Source organism: Aspergillus aculeatus (assembly GCF_001890905.1).
Source record: "Aspergillus aculeatus ATCC 16872 unplaced genomic scaffold ASPACscaffold_6, whole genome shotgun sequence".
Lineage (NCBI taxonomy): Eukaryota > Fungi > Ascomycota > Eurotiomycetes > Eurotiales > Aspergillaceae > Aspergillus > Aspergillus aculeatus.
The window spans coordinates 1,427,950-1,446,733 of NW_017962981.1; the positions used below are offsets into that span (position 1 = coordinate 1,427,950).

Genomic DNA, 18,784 nt, shown 5'->3' on the forward strand with positions numbered 1-18,784 from the left:
GTGATCAAATCCCCAAGCGCCCGCCGCTATCGAGACGCGCTCTACATCCTACGACAGTGTGCTAGTTACGATTGTATATTCTTCTACCATGCGAATCATAAGGATAATTTGTAATGCCCTTGATAAGAGTGTTTGGCATAGTGGTGGTAGTGGTGATAACAATGGTGGTGGTGGTGGAGGCTCATCGAGCCGCGTCCTCCACAGCCTGGGCCACCCGCATTCTTCCTAGAGCTCGAACAATCATAATAGGATGAATGGATGAATGGAGCGGAACCCATGGGAGGGAGGCACAGGAGTGTGTGAACTGAGTACTCGTATTTTGTACTCGAGAAACTTCCTCATCCTTTGTGTCGACCGAGCAGGAGCTCCGATCGACAGAGCGCCAGCTGGTACGGTCGCCAGTCGCCATCAGAGCTATCAAGCTTTCAGGATTGATGTGTCTGTCCATTGATCAGTCTGTGCAGCGGATTAACTGTCAAGCCCCCAGCTGCACGTGAGGCTCAGACTCATACGTCCGATTGATGACCCCATCATGGCATGAGGATCCGATGATCGTGATTTGGATTTGGTTCAGTGATCAGTGATCAGTAGTGATCAGGGACAAGAGCTGGAGCATGACGAAGTGGGTGTCTCTGGTCTGGTACCTCATTTTCGTCGGTTCTTGCTTCAGGGGTGAAGGAGGGTAAGAAGAGGAAAAAAAGAGGAGCCAAACCAGACTAGACGGGAAATTAGATTCAACCGCGCCGTTTGGGTTCCGAATTATAGAAACACCAGAAACACCAGAAACACTCCATCACCACCACCAATTGTTTAATTGTTCGATTGAAATTTTTGGTTTCTCGAAGTGATTGTCTCTCATGCCTGTTGGGGGTCTTGTTTGTTAAGCGCTAGGTAAAATCGCGGTAGTGAGTCGTAAGATTGGCAGGATGGATGGTGAATAGAGTACGTTATTATTCATATTCAAGATGGATAAATTATCCCCTCCTCCCCTATTAATACTATGTTGAAATGGGTGTAGCTCCAAACTTCCTTCCCTTTTTTCCCTCTTTGCCCTCTTTTTCCCCCTCTCCACTTCGTCCACTTCCTGCTTGTTCTCCTTCCCCGAGCTTTGTTCCCAAAGTCCCAAATTGCCCACCAGCGAACTGACTAGCAATTGAACTACTACTAACTAAACCTCTCTTCTCTCCCTCCCTCTCTCTCTTCTTCTTACCTTACCTCTTCTTACTTACTCTTCCGTCTTTCCCTTCCCTTCTTTTCCTTCTCTTCCCTCTTTTCTTCCCCGTTGGATCGTCGTCCCCTCTGCTTTCCCTCCCACCCTTACAGTTCTTGTCGACTCTCTCTGGCTTGTCTGTCTGTCTGCTGTCTTATCTTCGCTTCTCTTCCCCCACTCTCCACACCACCCCCTCCCGCGAAGCTCGCTCATTAAATCTCCTGCTGCTACTGCCAGTGCTTGGTGGTCTGCCTCTCTCCTTATTCCGCACAGCCTCCCACTATTACTACCACCACCACCACCACCACCACCACTCCTCCTCCTCATCCTCATCCTTCCGTCTTTCTTCCTCTCCCCTTACAGCTGCTGCACCGCGCCGACCGCAAACCTTAACAGCGACTCCGACCTCTCACTTCCGGCTGCCATTCGCAAATCCCACCACTACTCTATCGATCCCTCATTCCATCGCTCCGTCTTGTCCTTTGTCAGCGCGAGTCCCATTCGACTGATCAGACCCTCGACTATTGCCGGAGTCCGTCTCTTGATCGCTCGCCCAGTTCACATTTCCGACCGACCGATTTGAAACATTAAGCCTCCCTCAATCTGTCAAAATGCCAGCCTACGAACTCCGATCCGGTGGTGATGTCAAGAACAAGAAGCAAAGTGTGGCCGATCTCAAGTACCGTCGCCTGACAGAGCTCAATGCCCGTCTAAAGGAGGATCTCGACCGTCCCCGCGTCAAGGTCTCCGAAGCCGCCTTGTCGTACGCCTTTCCCTGCCCTTTTCTTTCCTTCCCCTCCCCAAACCCGACCGCAAGAAGGGCCCCCACACCGTGAGCATGACAAATCACTAACCACAATCGCATTCCACAGTCTGATTAATTACTGCAACAACACCCGCGACTTTATGGTACCATCCGTATGGGGTCAGGTATGCGATCTACTCTCATGCGGCATTCGATTTGGCAAATTGGCACGGTCGCTAACTACAGCGCGCGCAGGTCGACAAGCGGGAAGACCCATACGCCCCTCAGCAGCAGGGCGGCTGCTGCACAGTCATGTAATGGAACCCATGACTGTCAATAATCTCTATCGACTCTGAACTCTCAACCCGCCGATCGATGGCCGACTTACGGCGTTCTCTTTTTCTTTAATATCCCCTCCTGCGATGACTTTTTTTTTCTACCTTCTGCTCGACTATTTAATTCATCTTCACCGTCACCCTATCATCGACTTAAAATGTGGACCTAATCTGCGACTTTGCTTGGATGCCGGTCGAGTGCGACAAATGACAACCAACGACAAAGACGGAAGGAGGACCGATACTTCAATGCGCGCGTATGCACTGTTCTCGACATCCGACCGGCCGACACAACCAAGCCAAATCACAATCAGATCTATTAGTCAGGGTGTCTTTTTCTAAATACTTTTTGTCGGTCATCTATACTCAGCCAGCTCGACATATTTTCCGTTCCCATTGCGATTTTTTTTCCATCAGTGAATTTTTATTGGATCCATATTTCCTATGTTCAGCCGTGAGATTTTCCATGACGGGTTTAGGAGGAGTTGCATGCAAGGCCAAAAAAAAGAAGCAAAAGCCGGGATTGACAGCGGCAGTGGGAGTGAGCCTGTTTCTTGTAATATAGATTTGCAGGGCTAGTTAATGAGTATTACTGTAGTGTGAGATGGGTTTTAGTATATTTGACATGACAGTTCTAGAGTATGAAATCTCCGATTTCATGCAGTAGATTGAGCTACACTCCACCCGCTGACATCATCAATTACTAGTTAGTTCATCATCCTCCCACTGCATCCACCTACTCTAACCACCACACTTCATCCCGATATCCTCACCCAACCCTCTATCTCACCAAAACCATAATTCCCCCGCAAAGAGAACCCAAAACGAGAGAAGAGAAGATTAAGAAAAATGATCTCCCTCCCACAACACACCCCCACCCCCAACGCCAGCTCCGTCCCCCAAGACCAACTCACCACAGCCGCCAATCCCACCGCAACCCCGGACTCTGCACCGCAGCAGCAGCACCACCACCACCAAGGCCAACAACTGCACCTGCACCACCCCCGCCTAACAATCCAATACTGCACGCAGTGCAAATGGATGCTCCGCGCCGCATACGTACGCCCTCCCTAACCCTCTCACCCGTACCCTCACCCTCACCCTTCCACCCCACGTCTCAAATTCCCGAACAACCGCTAACCTGATTGATCCCCGGGCGGTGATCCCCGGGGAATGTTGGGGAACAGTTCGCGCAGGAACTCCTCTCGACGTTCTCGACGCAGCTGGGCGAGGTGGCGCTGCAGCCGGCGACGGGGGGTGTCTTCACGGTGACGCTGTATCATCGGCGCGGGTGGGCGGGGGAGGAGGCAGAGGGGAACGGACAGGCCGATACAATCACCGAGACGGTGCTGTGGGATCGGAAGCGGGATGGCGGGTTTCCTGGTACGTTTTTTTTTCTTGCCTTCCCTTTCCCCCATGGCGGGGATGTGTTGATCTACCCTCACGGGGGATGGATGGATGAACTGTTAGCTGGAGACTGACAACCTTCAAGAAGTCAAGGTGCTTAAATCCCTCGTGCGGAATGTGGTGGATCCCGGGCGGGATTTGGGACATACCGATCGGGCATTGAGGAAGGCCCGCGAGCTGGGGCAGGAGCAGCAACAAGAAGAAACTCAGGAAAAGGAGAAGTGTGAGGAATGTCAATAGACCAATCTATATCATATATAAGTAGTATCAGAGTCTCAATCAATTCGGAAAAAGGTATAACGGCAAGAAAGTGGAAAGTAAACCAATCGAGGAATGAATATCCATTGTCATGCAATACAATAAAGAGCACAAGTCCTCCCTCCTCCTCCTTATAAACGCCATCTCACGCCCCCGACTCTAATGGTGCCCCAAATATCCATGAGCCTGTGTCCTCTTGTATAATATAAAAACATAAATAAATGTAGAAAAAAAAAGATTTGGTCCAGACAATGGTCAGAAGTAACAGAAAAGAAATGTTAAGTGAAGGCAGTTCGCAAGGGTTTACACTAAGTACCCTCGCATGCCAGCACCGGAAGGCACAGGTCCCTCCAATACTAGCATATCGTCAAGATCGTCAAATATCGGGGGGTCACGAACCCAAGCCTCTGTGCAAGCAGAGACACTGAGCCCAACCGCCCCGTATCACCAATCCGTGTCGTCAAATCATGCAATCCATCGTAAATCCAAAGTCATCAGCTGAATGTCACCGTATGCCCATAACCCAAGTTCCCCCCTGATTTTCCATGAACACCTTGAAATCAAATCGCAGAATAACGCCAAAGAAGCAGAAGATCGTGTCAGGTCTCGCCACTCAGCTCGTGCTGGTGCGAATGATGCGGCTTGCGTCGCCAGAATGCCAGTCGGAGACGACTCCGTCGTTTTACCAGTTTGAAGGGGCCCGAGTGACGCTCGCCAGGCTCGCCCCAAGGACGACCTCGTCCATCTTGTTTGGAGCTGCCCGCGGTCGTCGTGGATTGCCCAGAGCTGCCGGTGCCATTGCCCGCAGGCGATCCCAAGTGCTTGCTCCCAGCGTCGTACGTGTGTGGGTCAGATGCCCGACGGTTGACCGGGTAGACGGTACCGGTAGACTCATGATTGGAAGTCGCAGGTCGGATACTGGCCCGGCTCCACTCTTCATTGTCGCTCCGGCTGACACTTTCCCGAGCAAATCCTTTCTCGTCACTGTCCACCGTCAGGAAGCTGGTCGCATTGGTAGCCGGAGAGATCGGGGTCATGTTGTTGCTGTAGGTGCTGACGCTGTGGGTCCGAGTGCAGCTGTTCCGTTGAGAGCTCGATAGGCCAGACGTGCGTCCAGATGAGCCAGTGTTCGCATGGCGACGGCGACACCCGGTAGGGGCTTGTCGTGAACTGCTGGGTCGTTCCGCCACGCCTTCAATCGAGCTGTTGCGGGCACTAGATGGTCCGGACGCCCCGCCATTCGTGGCGGACGAATTAGCCAGGACAACTGTGGCCATCATGGTCGGGTCGGTCGACGAGCGGTTTGTGTCCGAGGCTCCGTCGAATGTCTCACTCGCCCGTGCTGAAGGCGTGGTGGAGAGGTCATGGCTACCGGTGCGTGATTCTCCGGGAGTGGACACCGTTGCATGATCGGGCACAACACCGGAGGATTTGCGTGAGTCTATCTCCGTTGGGAATAGACTGCCTGTGATGTCCATAGACGGACCAGGTGTATCCGGTGATACCACGGGGCTGATGTTGTTCTCATTGTAGTCACTGGGTGGTTCATCCGAGTTCACGGGCGAGTGCACGGCCCCGAAGTAGTCGTCCGGAGCGGACCGCGGGGTAGGTTCGCTGGTAGGAAAGGCGGGCTTGACCAGAGCGTCAGGGCCCGGGGTTGCCACCGGGGCGCGCATACCCTTGAGACTTCGAATTGGACTCTGCGTGCGCGGCGAAACCACCTCATCTGGACGCAAATCTAATAACAGTGTTTGTCGGCTCTTCTCTCGATCGGCAAGCATATGCCATCTGAACTGGTTTCCTCGAATATGGTCCACCGTAAATTTCAAGTCGGGAAGGATATCCGATACCCCCTCGAACAGAGGTAGCGCAAAGATCGACATGAAGCCAATCTGGCCGGTGGCGAGTTTGTAGATGTTCCCGAGCTCTGGGGGCCCGCCAAATAAAGCAGTCTCCATTCCCACCTCTTTCTCCATTTCGCCCTGATTGGCGAATTCCTCCTGTAGAATCTGGGTCCACTTTTCTGCAACATCCCACGGCCGCGCCACATTGCTGATGTCGGCACATTTGATCAGCAGACCGCACACGAGGGTCTTGTAAAGCTCCAGATCTTGCGGCTTCCACCCGTCCGTGGTGCAATCATTCTCATGAAACCGCTCTTGCAGCGACCCTAATCGTTCCATGAACTTCTGGTGAACGCCCATATCCGTTGCTAGGATGGAGCTGATCAGCAATTTGCGGAGCTGGCGATCTTTGAAAGCGGCTGGCCAGTACCGACGCAGGATTTGGGAAAAGGCGGCGCAGTGAAACGCCTCCAAGACGGAGTTGTCGTTATAGAGTTGAGCCAAGGGGGCATTCAGCTTGACCAAGAAAAAGTTGTTTACGCCCGGGTGACCGACATCGTGACCAATCGCAGAAATCAGCAAGGTCAGGGTATCAAACGGCATGAGCAGGGCTGCAATCGGGCACTTGTCGCCCGATGCCGGGCCGACCGATCGATAAGGAGGCAGCGCGCCTATATGGAGCAAAAAGCAGAAGACGGACTGCAGAACGTCTATGGCATGGCGGAAATTGTGGTATAGCACGAAGGAATTATAGGAGGCTCGGCAGGCAAGGAGGAACGTCCGAAGTTCACCTAGAGAAGTTCATTGATCAGCTGGCAGGGCTTTTTGACAAATCTGCAGGAAAAGGCCATGCACTTACCCGGTGTCAGTTGCCACTTTCCCAAGTCAGGCACGCTTAAAGCATGTTGAAGCATCTCAAAGGCTGCCAGGACCAACTCATCGTCAGAGAACCCGTGAGCGGTGAAGCTCCATTGTCCGATTTGTTCTCTAACGAGTTCTGCGCGCTCTGCGCGTACATCTAACTCGCGGTCCTGAAACTCTTCAATGACCTCTTCTGGATTGCAAATGCCTTTCATAAGCTTGGAAACCATCGCCTCTCGCAGGTAAGCATAAGGCTGCTCATCGTGCACCCCCACCCACGAGTACTTTCGCGTTTTCTTCCTCGACAGGAAGCGCGCGGATTCTCGCAAGGCAGTTTTACGGGTCCGGTAAGCATGGACAACCAGAGCTTGCGCTCGACAGCTGTCCAGCGGGGTTACGAGGACGTCGACAGCACCGGCATCCAGACATTTGGAAATGTGTTGCGGGTCGGGAAGGGTGGATATACTAGTTGGTTGATCGCTAGGGGCACTGGTAAGGTCGCCGGACGGAGGGCGCAGGATGGCAACAGGCACGATCAAATTGGGCAAATCCTGCACTTGGATGTCGGTTGATAATCCGGACAGCAATTTCAGATCATATGCCCCCTCCCAGTTCGAGGAAAAGGTGAATCCACGGCGCAGCGACGCGGGCGAGGGAGGCGATACGTCTGCCCACGAGCCACGACTCGCTCGGCGGCGATGTAGGGTCGGTTCTTCTCCGTGCAGATCTATGTCGAAAAATGCAAAAATCGGCATATATTTGCTACCCGCGCCGTCGCTCAACTCGGCTAGTTTCGTTGCGATCGAGGCGCCGGCTTGACAGAGATAGATACGTTTACAAACCCCCAACAGCACTCGGACGTCCGATCGAAGCGACTCCGGTTCTTCGAGCAGGAGGGCTTGCGCATCCGGGTCCGTTACAGGGTCCAGGGTGTTGTGATCAACCCATCGCTCCGACCTGACGCGATGATCGATGTAAATGGCAGAACAGTCAATGCGATCCATGGTGTCGTTAGGTATCGTGGTGCCCATCATCCAGAGTCTCGGCTTCGAGGGTCAGGTCTCGGTGTAGTCGCAGGAATGAGAAAAAGGGAGGAAGATGTAGCGAAGCCGATCCAGACTTGAGCTCATATGGTAGATGTGAACTGCGAATGGGGGGGATGGTGGTAATAGAGGTGGGAGAGGGGATCTCGAGGCGAAACGAACGGCCGGAAGACTGAGATGAATGAAGCGAAGGAACGTTGTGTGAGGCGAAAAGAAGGGCGGGCTATAGACTGCAGGATCAAGTCACTCTATGCTGGGTTCTGTTTTCTTGCGTCAGCGAAACGTCGAGATCAGGGATACACAGGGTGCGGTGTATGCACGCGACGACCAGAGCCGACAGGGAGTGAGAGGCAGCAACCCAGACAGGCTATAGCGGCGACGAACCAGCGTCATCTGCGGCGCGACTCGAACAATAGATTTGTTCGCTGCAGCGCGGACCAGCAGGAACACGGTCGATGAAAGCCCTTCCTGCGGGAGGGAGGTGCAGGAGGGGCGAGGAGACTCGCAAGTGAGACAATCCAGGTCGCTTTGCACCCAACCGCATGCATACCTCCAGCTGGCGGTCGGCTATGGTTGCCACCCGTGCATACAACCCGTTGGCTTTTGTTCACTCACATTCACAGGTTTCCAGAAAATCTCTCAAGGCAAGAATAAAAATAGATAGGCGGAGGAAGAAGCCCAAACACCAAGAATCAAAAGATCCAAAGTAATAGAGGAAGTCGAAGGACAGTTTGAGTAAAAGATTGAATGACGGGCAATTGCCAGTGGATGGATAGTGGTCTGTTCGCGGGCTGCGGTTTAAGGTAGGTTCGTCACCGATGATGGAAAATGGCGCCCGAACCAAGTCGACCCGAAGGGGGAGCCACCGAAATCGCAACACATGCAAGATTCGGCTACAGAGAAGGGAGGAGATTGGCGAACCCAGGAAATAGGGCGAATCTTAGGGCGTCATGGTGGGCCACGGACACGGCCAGGCGGAGACAGACACGGAAGAATAAAAGGTTGGTTGGTAGTAGATATAGGAAAGTGTGAACAATGAGAGAGTGTGGATGAGTTTGTATATGGGTGAGAGTGTGTGGAGAGTGTGTTAGTGTAAGAGAAGGAAACCAAAGAGAAAAGCAGAAGGGGAGGGGGGGGGGAAGAGAGAGAGAGAGAGAGAGAGAGCGAGAGCAAGAGGGAAGGGGAGGAAGAGAGAAAGAGAGATTGGAGCAGGCAGTGAAGGGACGGACAGGGTGGAGAGAGACAAGAGAGCCAGAGCAAGCCAAAGATCGATCGGGACCGACGAAGGGGCCGCACGGGTACTCTTGATAAAGGATTAGGTAACGAGAAGGGGACGGGGCAGCAGTAGCTGTGGGAATCAACTGCCGATGGGCTCTCTCTGATAATTGATTAAATTGTAAGGTAATTGATTGATTGATAAGAATGGAGAAGGAGGGGAAGAATAAGGTAGATGAGAGAGATCAGAGATCGAGGTAAGGGAACAATTGGAGAGGAGGGGAAGAGGGCGATCGAATCGTGTGGGTTGAGGAGACGTCACAAAGGGGACAAGTTGTGGGGAGAGGAGGTGGTAATGGTAGATGTAATCTTTAACTTAGTCCTCGTGGAGATCGAAAGAGGGGTGGGAATTTGAAGAGTAGGAAAGAGAAGAGAGAAAGAGAATAAGAAGAAAGAGAAAGAAGAGGAATAGAGGAAAGAGATGAGAAGAGTGAGAGTGAGAGTGAGAGGACGGGAAGTCAGTTCCAGACCTTCAGGCAAAGAAGGGGGCGAGAGAGATTTGGTTAGATTACTTTTTAGTAGTTGTACGGGGGTGGAGAGAGGAAGACTGGAGGGAAGAGAGCAATGACGACGTTGTTGGATTGGAAATTAAATGGCTAGCGAATCCAGGGTTTGAACCAAAAGAAGTGCGTAAATGGATGGAAGAGCGATAGAGAGAGAGAGAGAGAGAGAGAGAGAAAGAGAGAGAGGGAGGGAGAGAGACAGATAGATAACCCACTTGTATAGTTAGTACTGTACATACATCCATACATATGTAGTAATCTTGAAGTACCAAGTATACTAAAAGCTCATTCATGCTCATGATTTGCTTCTTCCCGTCCTTCTTTTGGTTTTCCTCTACCCTTCGCTCGGTCTTCCAGAAGGTCGCGGCACCCGGCGGCGGCGGCTGCGGGCGTCGTCAGAGAACAACTCCGATGGGGCCAGACAATTGGCCTGATTGACTAATTTCACTACCCTACCTTACTTACTCCGTACATTCAGCCAGGTTCGTGGCCATGGCTGCTGGTGATGGTGGTGGTGCTGTACTTGTACTTAAACCAAAAACAGCATCGGCCCCCCGTCCCAACGACAGAACTATTCCCTCCGTGTATACGATCGGCCCTTCTCCCCCCACTCCCTGGCCTCGTTCAGGTCCGGTCGGGTTGGGTCTAGTTCATCATGGGGTAAGTAGGAGGAGGAGGAGGAGGAGCAGGAGGAGGAGAAGCAGGAGCAGGAGCTGAGAATGACGCTGATTAATATCTTACTAGCTAAATATATCCATAAATATATCCATACAGTATAATTCCAGATATTCATAAATCGGAACCTAACGGGAAAGAACAAGAAGTGCAATGCAGCAGTCAACTGGAACACTGAGCAACAACCAAGACGGGGGGGGAGATACTAAAATTGAAAAAAAAAACCCCCCCAAAGAAAAAGAAAGAATACACACAGCTGTAAGCACACCCACAGTCACACAGAGAGAGAGAGCAAAAGAGTGGGGTGAATGACGCTTAAGCAAGCCATCTCATTAGTTCGTGTCGTGCTCTTCTAGAATCTCCCGGGCGGAAAATGAGTGGAGGAAAAGGGATTCCATCGCACCACTTAATTTAATTAAAATGAGGCTTTGACTTTCTGGCCTCTCTCTTGAACAGAGTGGGCAGTGGGCAGCGGGCACTGCAGCGGGCACAACACAACCACTTGCCTTTCGGTCATCATTATCATCATCATCATTGGAGTTTCTCTCGACTACTCTCCATATTTAAACTCCAGGGTTTTTTTTCCCTTCCCTTTTCCTTAGACTAAACTTTTTGAAAGAATTGATATTACATCAACGCCCTTCCCCCCCCCTCCCCCCCTCCCCCCCCATCCCATGCATAGAACCTACAGCACTTAGTCTAGTGATCGAACGTGTGGTCGATCCCCGCGTGTAAGCGCATGAATCAGAGGGGGAAATGCCGCGAGTCATTGGCAGGTCTTCTAGAACTTCCATTCCACACGCACCACACACACATACACACATGGTCACCATACTCTGACCTTGGCTTAAAGGGGTTTTCAACCTATGTTCGTTCAACGGTCCTCTGCAGTTCGCATCTGAGGGGACAAATGGAAACGATACCGTATAAGAGTGGCAAACCATGCAGTGACGTCGACCAACGTCCATGATGTGATTTGATGTTTTGGTACATAATTCCAACAATGGGAAGCAGATCCGTCCGCCTTGGAACCGCGGGTGAGGGTTGGGGCTGACAAGAAGGGAGAAAGGCTCCTTCGACCGATACTCTCGGGGTTTCTTGCCTTCAATTTGAGAGGAGGAGATTTATAGGTGGCTGATGGTCGCAACATCATGTGTATTTTCTTATGGGTATCATGATAAAGGCAAAGATAGACAGGGAAAGCAAGAGAAGGGAGACATACATACGGTGACACAGAGAGACAGAGAGAGGTGAAATCCACTGGGCGGGACGGGGACAGTTCTATGCAAGGAGCTTCGACCACTGCTGTTCTTGCTGCTGCTGCTGCTGCTGCTGCTGCTGCCCAACAACAACGACGACGACCCTGTCTTATCTGTCTCAAGTCTAACACCGGATAGTAATACACCTCACCCTTCCTCAACCCTACTTAAATAGTACTTCATATGTCAACAGCTACTGTATTCAGTCAGGCATACTACACTAGATTGACTTAGCAGTCCACACAACCTGAGTGTGGAATACTATACTGCCCAGTCGACCATATGCAAGACATGAACGCGCGTTATGTCTCAAGGGATCGTCAGGCTGGATTTCCCGGAATTATATTTCGGTTTCGCGGCGGCCAATTGACCGAACCCACTTTTCTACTGGTTCCATTCAATTTACTGCACCGTACATCCTCTACCTATGTATTTTCTGCATACAGGTGGAATTTCTAGGATCCTGATCCTGCCGACAAACATCCCTGCTGCCTATTTTGTTCGGCAGATTCGGTACGGTACTGACTGGAACCCAGGTCCCTAGATTGATGGGCGGCACTCAGGCCGCCAAGGAGGACCTCCGGAACCCCCGCATCCAGACACTGTACTGGTCAAAGGAAAAAATCTCTCTTTATCATTCGTAACCCGGCCTGGTCGGGTTCAAAAGAATTTTAAATAACAAACATTCAGAATTCCAATGCCACAGGAGATGAAGGCCATTAATCCATCCCGCGTAGCTTGATCACGCAAACGCAAATGAGAACCTGGTATAGCAAGCACAATGCAAAAGAAGACAAGTAAGACAGAGGTGAAAAGAAGCATGGCAATACATACACGGAGAGTTCTAGTCCACGCTGATCGCCCGGGTTTCCCTTGCCAGAAATAGTCCCAAAGTAAATGCAAAGAAGAATGGAAAAAGAAGACTATGGTACATGGCCTCATGGGTCGGTCTATGGCGGCTTCCTCCAGGACCCTCTCAGGAAAGTAAGTTCTTCAAGGAAGGACTGGCGCTGGCGCCAGAGCCGCTATTCGTCCCACCATTGTTCGGGTGTCTGCCCGTGCTCATCAAATTCGGCCCTCCGCCGATGGGCGTTTCGTCCGGCTTCACGGGAGGGGTCGGTCCCCGAGGGTCAACGTGGGCTTGGGATATGGGGGGTGACTGAGCTGGCGCCCCGAGGACCCGATCAACGGAATACACCCGCGGTGGTGGCCCTCCGTTCAATGCGCTGAGCGTGTGAGAGGGTGAACGCCGGACCATCGTGGCCTGGATATCCGGTGGTGAAGCCGAAGGTGCATACGGGCGGGGCCCTGCAGCGTGCGAAGGGCGAGGGGACAGCATCGAGGGCGGTCCATAGGGACTCTGATGGGCGGAGTAGGGCTGGGGCGGAGGAGGGTGCGTGCTTGCCGTATAGCGAGGAGCTGGAGGCGGAGGAGCATGGTGCGCTGGAGCCGGCTGGTAGCCGTTGATGTGGTGCGCTGGTGGGGGCGGGGGCCCTCCTCGATACCCAGGCACCGGTAGACCATTGCGCAATCGGCCATCCGCATAATCAGCGGAACGCTGGTCATACCAGTCAGGACCACTGTGCGATGGCGTGCCCATCGGTCTGGCGAGAACACTGGGCTGAGCCGGATGGGCGTGGTGCGGTCCAGGGCCATACGGGTGCGTATGGAACTCGCGAATTGGAGGATTCGGCAATACTGGTCGAGAGGCGGAATATGGGGACGGTCGAGGTTCGGGCGATGGCTGAGAGGCGGGCTTCTTGAGGTGGCACTTATGGCATTCCACTAGCGCTTGCGCTCCGTCTGCTGACACCGTACCGTTGTCGGGAGACGCGTATTCACCGTTAAGCCTGGGCAGACCAGTTTGAGATGGCTTGCGAGAAAGGTAAGGAGGACTGGCCGAAGATGCGCCGGGATACCTTGGCTCATTTAGACCGGCTCCATTCAAGAGAGGCGTCCGAAGGTCAGTTGTTCGCCGCGATTTATCGATCGACCACCATTTGGGCGTGCAGGTGCTGGAGCAGCGAGCACACTTTCGGCCAGAATTGCTATCAGTAGCGGGGCGAGGAACACTGTTCTCGGAGTCGATGACCATTTCATCTGCCGCATGCTCTGGTGATGCCGGGATAACCTTGTGATTGTCTCTGGTAGTCGTCAACAGAGGCACCACCCCGTTGACGGCCGAGACTCGGCGACTCCCAGGGTTTGTTGCAGGGTGATGCGACGCACCGGCAGACTGTTGTACGTAATTGGCCCTCCGAACAGTCCCAGTCAAGCTTAAGTCCGCTTGTTTGTAGACTTGCGCGTAGCGCTGCAGCGCATTCAAGCCCGCTTCCTCGGTTGGCTCGCCGATTTCATGCACAACAGCGGAAACGGTATGATGAGGACACCAGATTCCGGCCGAAGCAGACCCATACTCATCTCCAAGTCGCACGCTGCTCACGGTATCCCGCCTGGAGCTCTTCACCGGTGTGATATCGAAGCCAAACCTGTACTGCGCCTGGAATGCACACCCAACATGGAAACGGGCGTTGCAATTGCTATAATGACATTGCACGCATGCACCTTTGTCTGTCTTGCAGATCTTACATACCTCCCGATACCTGTCCGCAGGAATCAATCCAAACCCTTCGGCTGGCTCAAGCTCCTTGGAGTTTCCGAACTTGATCTCCGGAGTCCAAACGGCACAAGCGACGTGAACCCAATTGTTACCGGCAGTTCTCTTGAGCGGCTCGCGCGGACCAATTGGCTTGCCCACATCCTCCTGCCGCTGCCGGTAGAGCTTGATGGCCTCGGTGAGTAATTCTTTCTCGAGTCTCTCCTTCTCACGATCGCGCTCAGTCTTTTTCTTATGTGTTGATCTCGGCGCTTCCATCAATTCATGTTCCGTCCACGTCACTGGGCACAAGACGCATTCGTAGCGAGTCGAAATCATGGGCTCTCGGTCATTCGAGCACATATCGCAGAGCCATTTGACACAGTTACGTGATGGACTAACACCATAGCAGCCGCGATGAACGGTCAGTCGGCAGTCCCGGCAAGACAGATGCTGGTCACCCATGGGCTCCATCTTGTTGCAGATAGCGCATGGGAGCGTCTTCGCCTTGGGAGGATCAGGCATGATTGGCGGGGGTTCCGGCACCTTCTCGGTCGGTGGTTTCTTCTTCGGCGCAGGTGGTTCCACCGATGTCGCTGTGGAGGTTGTAGCGCTATCTTTGTCCGTGATTCGTCCCTTTTTCTTTGTGGACTCTTGTTGTACCTGAGGATTAGCATTTACCGGAACACCTAATGAGGCTGCCGTAGCCGCTGTGGCACTGTTGATGCTGATTGGGGTTTCGGTCGAGAGAAGAAGCTGGGTCAAGAGCTCCTCGTCTACGCGGCGGCGCCATGACTTGTTACCACTCTGCCCAATCTTCTTCGCAACTTCATCGACACTCTCCCACTGAATGCCATATTTTCTCCAGAGGAGAGCGCAACGCAGACATAGAGCCACAGTGAGCTGTGGTCCCTTATCGCGTTGCTTAGAGGAGGGTTCACTAGGTGTTGTTGTGCCAGGCGGGACTCCTGGCGCGCGTCGCCATTGGCGTGAGGTTCGTGTAGAACAGAATTTGCACTGAAATCCACGCTTTTTCTCCACCGCTTTCTCGTTATCATACGCCGAGTCGTCGTGATCATCCGCCACATCATCTACCAGCTTCGCAGCATTATGTCGCTTGGCTTCTTTCTTACCCCGCCTGCCTTCGTAGGTTCCCCAGATTTGACGACCGCGCGGGGTCTTCTTCCACATGTAGTAGAACCGGACGATCTGGTAATGCGGTACGGTCCCAACGTGCTTGGTGACATTGCGTAGCTCCGATCCAAACTTGGCAACTCCTTGTTCAAATAGTTTAACTTCTTCGGGGCGCAGGTGGGGTTCCTTGAGGTCCTTGTATTTGTTGACTTGCTTCAGTTTCACAAGTGCCGCTTTGACATCAAAGCTGTTAGAATAGAGCAACTCAAGAGCTTTGTCTAGAAAATTCGTAGAATAACCCTCCACTCCCAAATCGGGAGCTAATGCCTTGGCTTGCTTCATATAATTGTCGATAAACTTCTCCCTGTCGGCAGGACTGAGATCAGTGCCCGGCATGTCCTCTTCTCCGCGGGCTGAAATCTGTCCTGCAGTGGGCATTTTGAACATTAATTCGGCGGTACGTACTTGCTTTCCCGCCACTGGGACCGGCTCATCCTCACCGCGGCGCACGTAGCCAGCAGGCTCGTCCAGCACCCATTTCGGCCGGTTCGCCTTTTCTTGTTTGGCGGCCTCAATCGCGGCAAGCGTTTCCTTTGACAGCTTGGAATCCTTCCGACCGCTGCCGCCTCTCAAGTATTTCTTCTTGATATCGATCGGTTTGACATACTCCACCGGCCTACCATGCCACGGAATCACCATTGCCTGGTGGCGAGGCCCCAATCGAGAGCTGGCCCGTGGATATATGCGGTCATCGTAATCGAGGGCGTCTTCGACCCGACAGTGAATTCCCAAGTAGCGGTAAGGCCACATCCTGGCCTGTGCCACCTGTTCCTCGGTAGCTGGTCGAACCTCCTCCTCGACAGGGGCTGGGGTGCTGCCTGTGGTGCCGTTCGCGGCGGCGTTGGGATCCTCCTCTTCCTCTTCTACGATCTCCTCTTCGCCTTCAGGGTGCGGCGCCTCGCCGAGCAGCGGGGTGTTCCGTGCCTCCAGCTTTCGTTCCTGCGCTCGACTGCATGCTGCGCAGGCCCATGCGAAACCTCGTGCAGGCTTCTTTGTCAGGACAGGTCGAACGCAGTACATGTGATAAGTGTTATGACAGACAGCACAATCCACCGAGTCCGTACTAAAAAATTCATTAATGTCACGATCCAGTGATCCGAACGAAGATATTGGGACCTTACTTTGCAGCATATAAACTACACCGTTTACACGTCTTCACGGCACTGGTTAACTCCTTCCGTCTCCCAATTTCGACCAAGACAAACTTCCAGCGTTCATCCAAGACTTTTTTGACATTGGCGGGGACGTTGATGACCTTGCTTGTCGGAATTACATCGTAATAGCGATGAATGTACCGGTCGAACATCTTGTCGTACCAAAAGCAATCGCGAGTTTTCCTGTATTCGTCGAAGTCCGAAATATCGGACAGGTGGGAGATGTAACATTTTCCACGCAGGGAGGTGAGTGGACAGGTATCGGAGTGCATTGATGCGAAGACCAATCTCGTATCTGCGACCTTCCGTTGGATATCACGTGGTCTGTAATACCAATTCACGCGTAACGCCTCGATCGGGCCCGAGGCGGTATTCTTGGAGGGGAGAAACTCCATAATCCGCGCCAAGTAATACGGTTCGCCTGGCGGCTCACAAATGAGGTAAACATGGTCTAGCGCACGGCCTTAGCATCTTTTTCTTCCAGCCCTTTTGAGCACCCGGCGCGCGCTGATTGACAAGGAACGTTCGGAACACAACAATGAGAACTTGGGAGGAGGAAAAGGAGGAGGACTAACCATTTATGGCAAACGTGGTGCCGTCATCCGCTGTGAGCTTGCCATCTTCCAAATAAGCGCCACGCTCCTCAAAACTGACCATATTCGTGTCCGGTTGGTGGTGACTGGCTCCTGCAGCGGCCGTAAATAATTTCTTCGCAGCACTTCCATTGGCCGTGGGAGTACTCGTCGAGCTAGCTGGTTGTTTTCGTTTTCTGGACGAGTTCCCTCCCCCATTGATCTCGTCAGGTTTGGCCGAAAATGACGATGTGCCGGGAATGAGGTGGTTTGGTGCGGCGGCGGGAGTTGCGCCATTTGTTGCCGTCAGACTTTTCCGCGAGCTTGACGAGGATGCTACTTTCTCGGCCTCAACTTTGGAACCATTTACAGGATGACCTGCAACGCCGCTCGTCCGCTTAGTAGATTTGGGCGCGGGTTGGGCAATCTCCAAATCCATATCGATGTCGCGATCTTCCGCATAATTAGGACGTGGCGCTGCATTGCGCCCTCTTGAGCGGGTGCCATACGGTGCCGGCGTCGTAGACGCGCTGGGCGGCTCAGTGGCTGTGAGAGTGACCTCGGAGGCCGGTGAAGCAGTAGCCGCGATAGAATGCGGTTGCGATTGCAGATCGTTCCCGGTGGCGGGCCCTTGGGGCGTGGGAGAATCTGCGGAACCCGTCCGAGAAGCAAGACCGGGAGTAGGCATTTGACGGACTGCAGAAGGAGATGATGAACCGAGCCTCGCGATGTGCTGGGACTGCAGTGACTTTTGAGGCGGTGACCTATCCGAGGCCATGGCCAAGCCTCAGGCAAAATCCCCAAATAAACAAAACCAGGTAAGATGGCCGTGGTGCCTCCAGCGTGGCGGGCGTGTCGTGTGGTAGGTTTACGACCAAGCGGAAGAAACACCAAACAAATTGGCTGGTGGGAGGAAGAGGCGGAAATGCGAAGCTCAGCAACGGGCCGTGACGGGAAGGCGATCCCTCATCAGAACTGACTCTGCAGGCGGGTGGAGATATTGCACAGCGGCGTGAACCCGAGTATCAAGGGGCGGCAATCAGAAGAACAGAGGAGGAACACCAAGTCAGTCAAGCCTTGGAGGTTAGGATAAAGGGAGCAAGGCTGCAAAGATATTGGAATATCTCTCTGCCTACGACCGCACTGAAAGGGAAAGGACAGAGACAGTCGATGCAGAACAATCGAAGAAGAGTTAAAAAATGCCAGTGCCGAATTTCAGTTCCAATTCACTCTTTGGTTCCCGCAAGGGCGGAAGGAAGGGTGAACGGGTGATGTTGATGTTTGAACAATAATTCCCAGAGAAATCGAGGTCGGCGGTGAAATATCAAACCAGATAGATGATGAGGCTCCACGGAAGAGAAGGGGGACCACAGAGGAGTAGGCTCGAATAAAATGATAAACCCAAAGACAACAGGGAGGCAAGTTGAGAGAAATTATGGAAACGCAGGAAGGAAAAGTAAAGTGTAGGGCGAGAAAGACATCAAAAAGAGAGAGAGGGAGAGGGATGGAGGGATGGAAAGGGAAGAGTAGAAAGAGAAGAAGAGAACCGTAGTAGGGTAGTAAAATGAAGGTTAGCGGCGGTGGAAGCCAGACCAAAGTAGAGCCACACTAAGGCGTTGGGAGACTCGTGGGGACCGGAGGGAGGGAGGGGGGGAAGAGGGAAGAGGGTGTGGATGCGTGTGAGAAAGAAAGAGTGGGAAAAGACAAAAGGACGGACAAGAAGAACGACGAAGAGTAGGAAGAGATTGAGAAGAACGGATAAGATCACTTTAGACCCAGTCAGATTGGTCTAGTCCTTGTGGCAGGACTGGCACGGGAAAGTAAGTAGTTCGTGATAATCACAGTTGACCCTC

At 52.8% G+C, this 18,784-nt stretch overlaps 4 protein-coding genes across 4 annotated transcripts; 2 read left to right on the forward strand and 2 right to left on the reverse strand.

Annotated features, from left to right (window-relative positions):
• Nucleotides 1-1,821: 1,821 nt before the first annotated feature.
• Nucleotides 1,822-2,273, forward strand: ASPACDRAFT_42537 (guanine nucleotide-binding protein subunit gamma; the record flags this gene model as incomplete). The annotated part of the gene is made up of 3 exons (XM_020201118.1): nt 1,822-1,973; nt 2,083-2,140; nt 2,211-2,273. The coding sequence occupies 3 exons, from the start codon at nt 1,822-1,824 to the stop codon at nt 2,271-2,273; spliced, it is 273 nt and encodes a 90-aa protein (XP_020057377.1).
• Nucleotides 2,274-3,057: 784 nt separating this feature from the next.
• On the forward strand, nt 3,058-3,989 carry ASPACDRAFT_77891 (SelT/SelW/SelH family protein). Its single transcript, XM_020205067.1, has 3 exons — nt 3,058-3,349; nt 3,478-3,673; nt 3,783-3,989. The coding sequence occupies exons 1-3, from the start codon at nt 3,140-3,142 to the stop codon at nt 3,935-3,937; spliced, it is 561 nt and encodes a 186-aa protein (XP_020057378.1). The 5' UTR covers nt 3,058-3,139; the 3' UTR covers nt 3,938-3,989.
• A 565-nt stretch (nt 3,990-4,554) lies between these two features.
• pdeB (3',5'-cyclic-nucleotide phosphodiesterase PDE2) lies at nt 4,555-7,664 on the reverse strand (the record flags this gene model as incomplete). The annotated part of the gene is made up of 2 exons (XM_020202532.1): nt 4,555-6,590; nt 6,659-7,664. 2 exons carry the CDS (start codon nt 7,662-7,664, stop codon nt 4,555-4,557), a joined length of 3,042 nt encoding a protein of 1,013 aa, XP_020057379.1.
• Nucleotides 7,665-12,391: 4,727 nt separating this feature from the next.
• ASPACDRAFT_51817 (DNA-binding E3 ubiquitin-protein ligase SNT2) lies at nt 12,392-17,709 on the reverse strand (the record flags this gene model as incomplete). Its single annotated transcript, XM_020202533.1, has 3 exons — nt 12,392-16,268; nt 16,327-16,810; nt 16,935-17,709. 3 exons carry the CDS (start codon nt 17,707-17,709, stop codon nt 12,392-12,394), a joined length of 5,136 nt encoding a protein of 1,711 aa, XP_020057380.1.
• Nucleotides 17,710-18,784: the final 1,075 nt, after the last annotated feature.

Bases quoted from the DNA above. Each gene is read 5' to 3' on its own strand.
- ASPACDRAFT_77891 (XM_020205067.1), top strand. From the start codon at position 3,140: ATGATCTCCCTCCCACAACACACCCCCACCCCCAACGCCAGCTCCGTC. The intron at 3,350-3,477 runs GTACGCCCTCCC...GTTGGGGAACAG, and splicing joins GGATGCTCCGCGCCGCATAC to TTCGCGCAGGAACTCCTCTC. The intron at 3,674-3,782 runs GTACGTTTTTTT...ACAACCTTCAAG, and splicing joins GCGGGATGGCGGGTTTCCTG to AAGTCAAGGTGCTTAAATCC.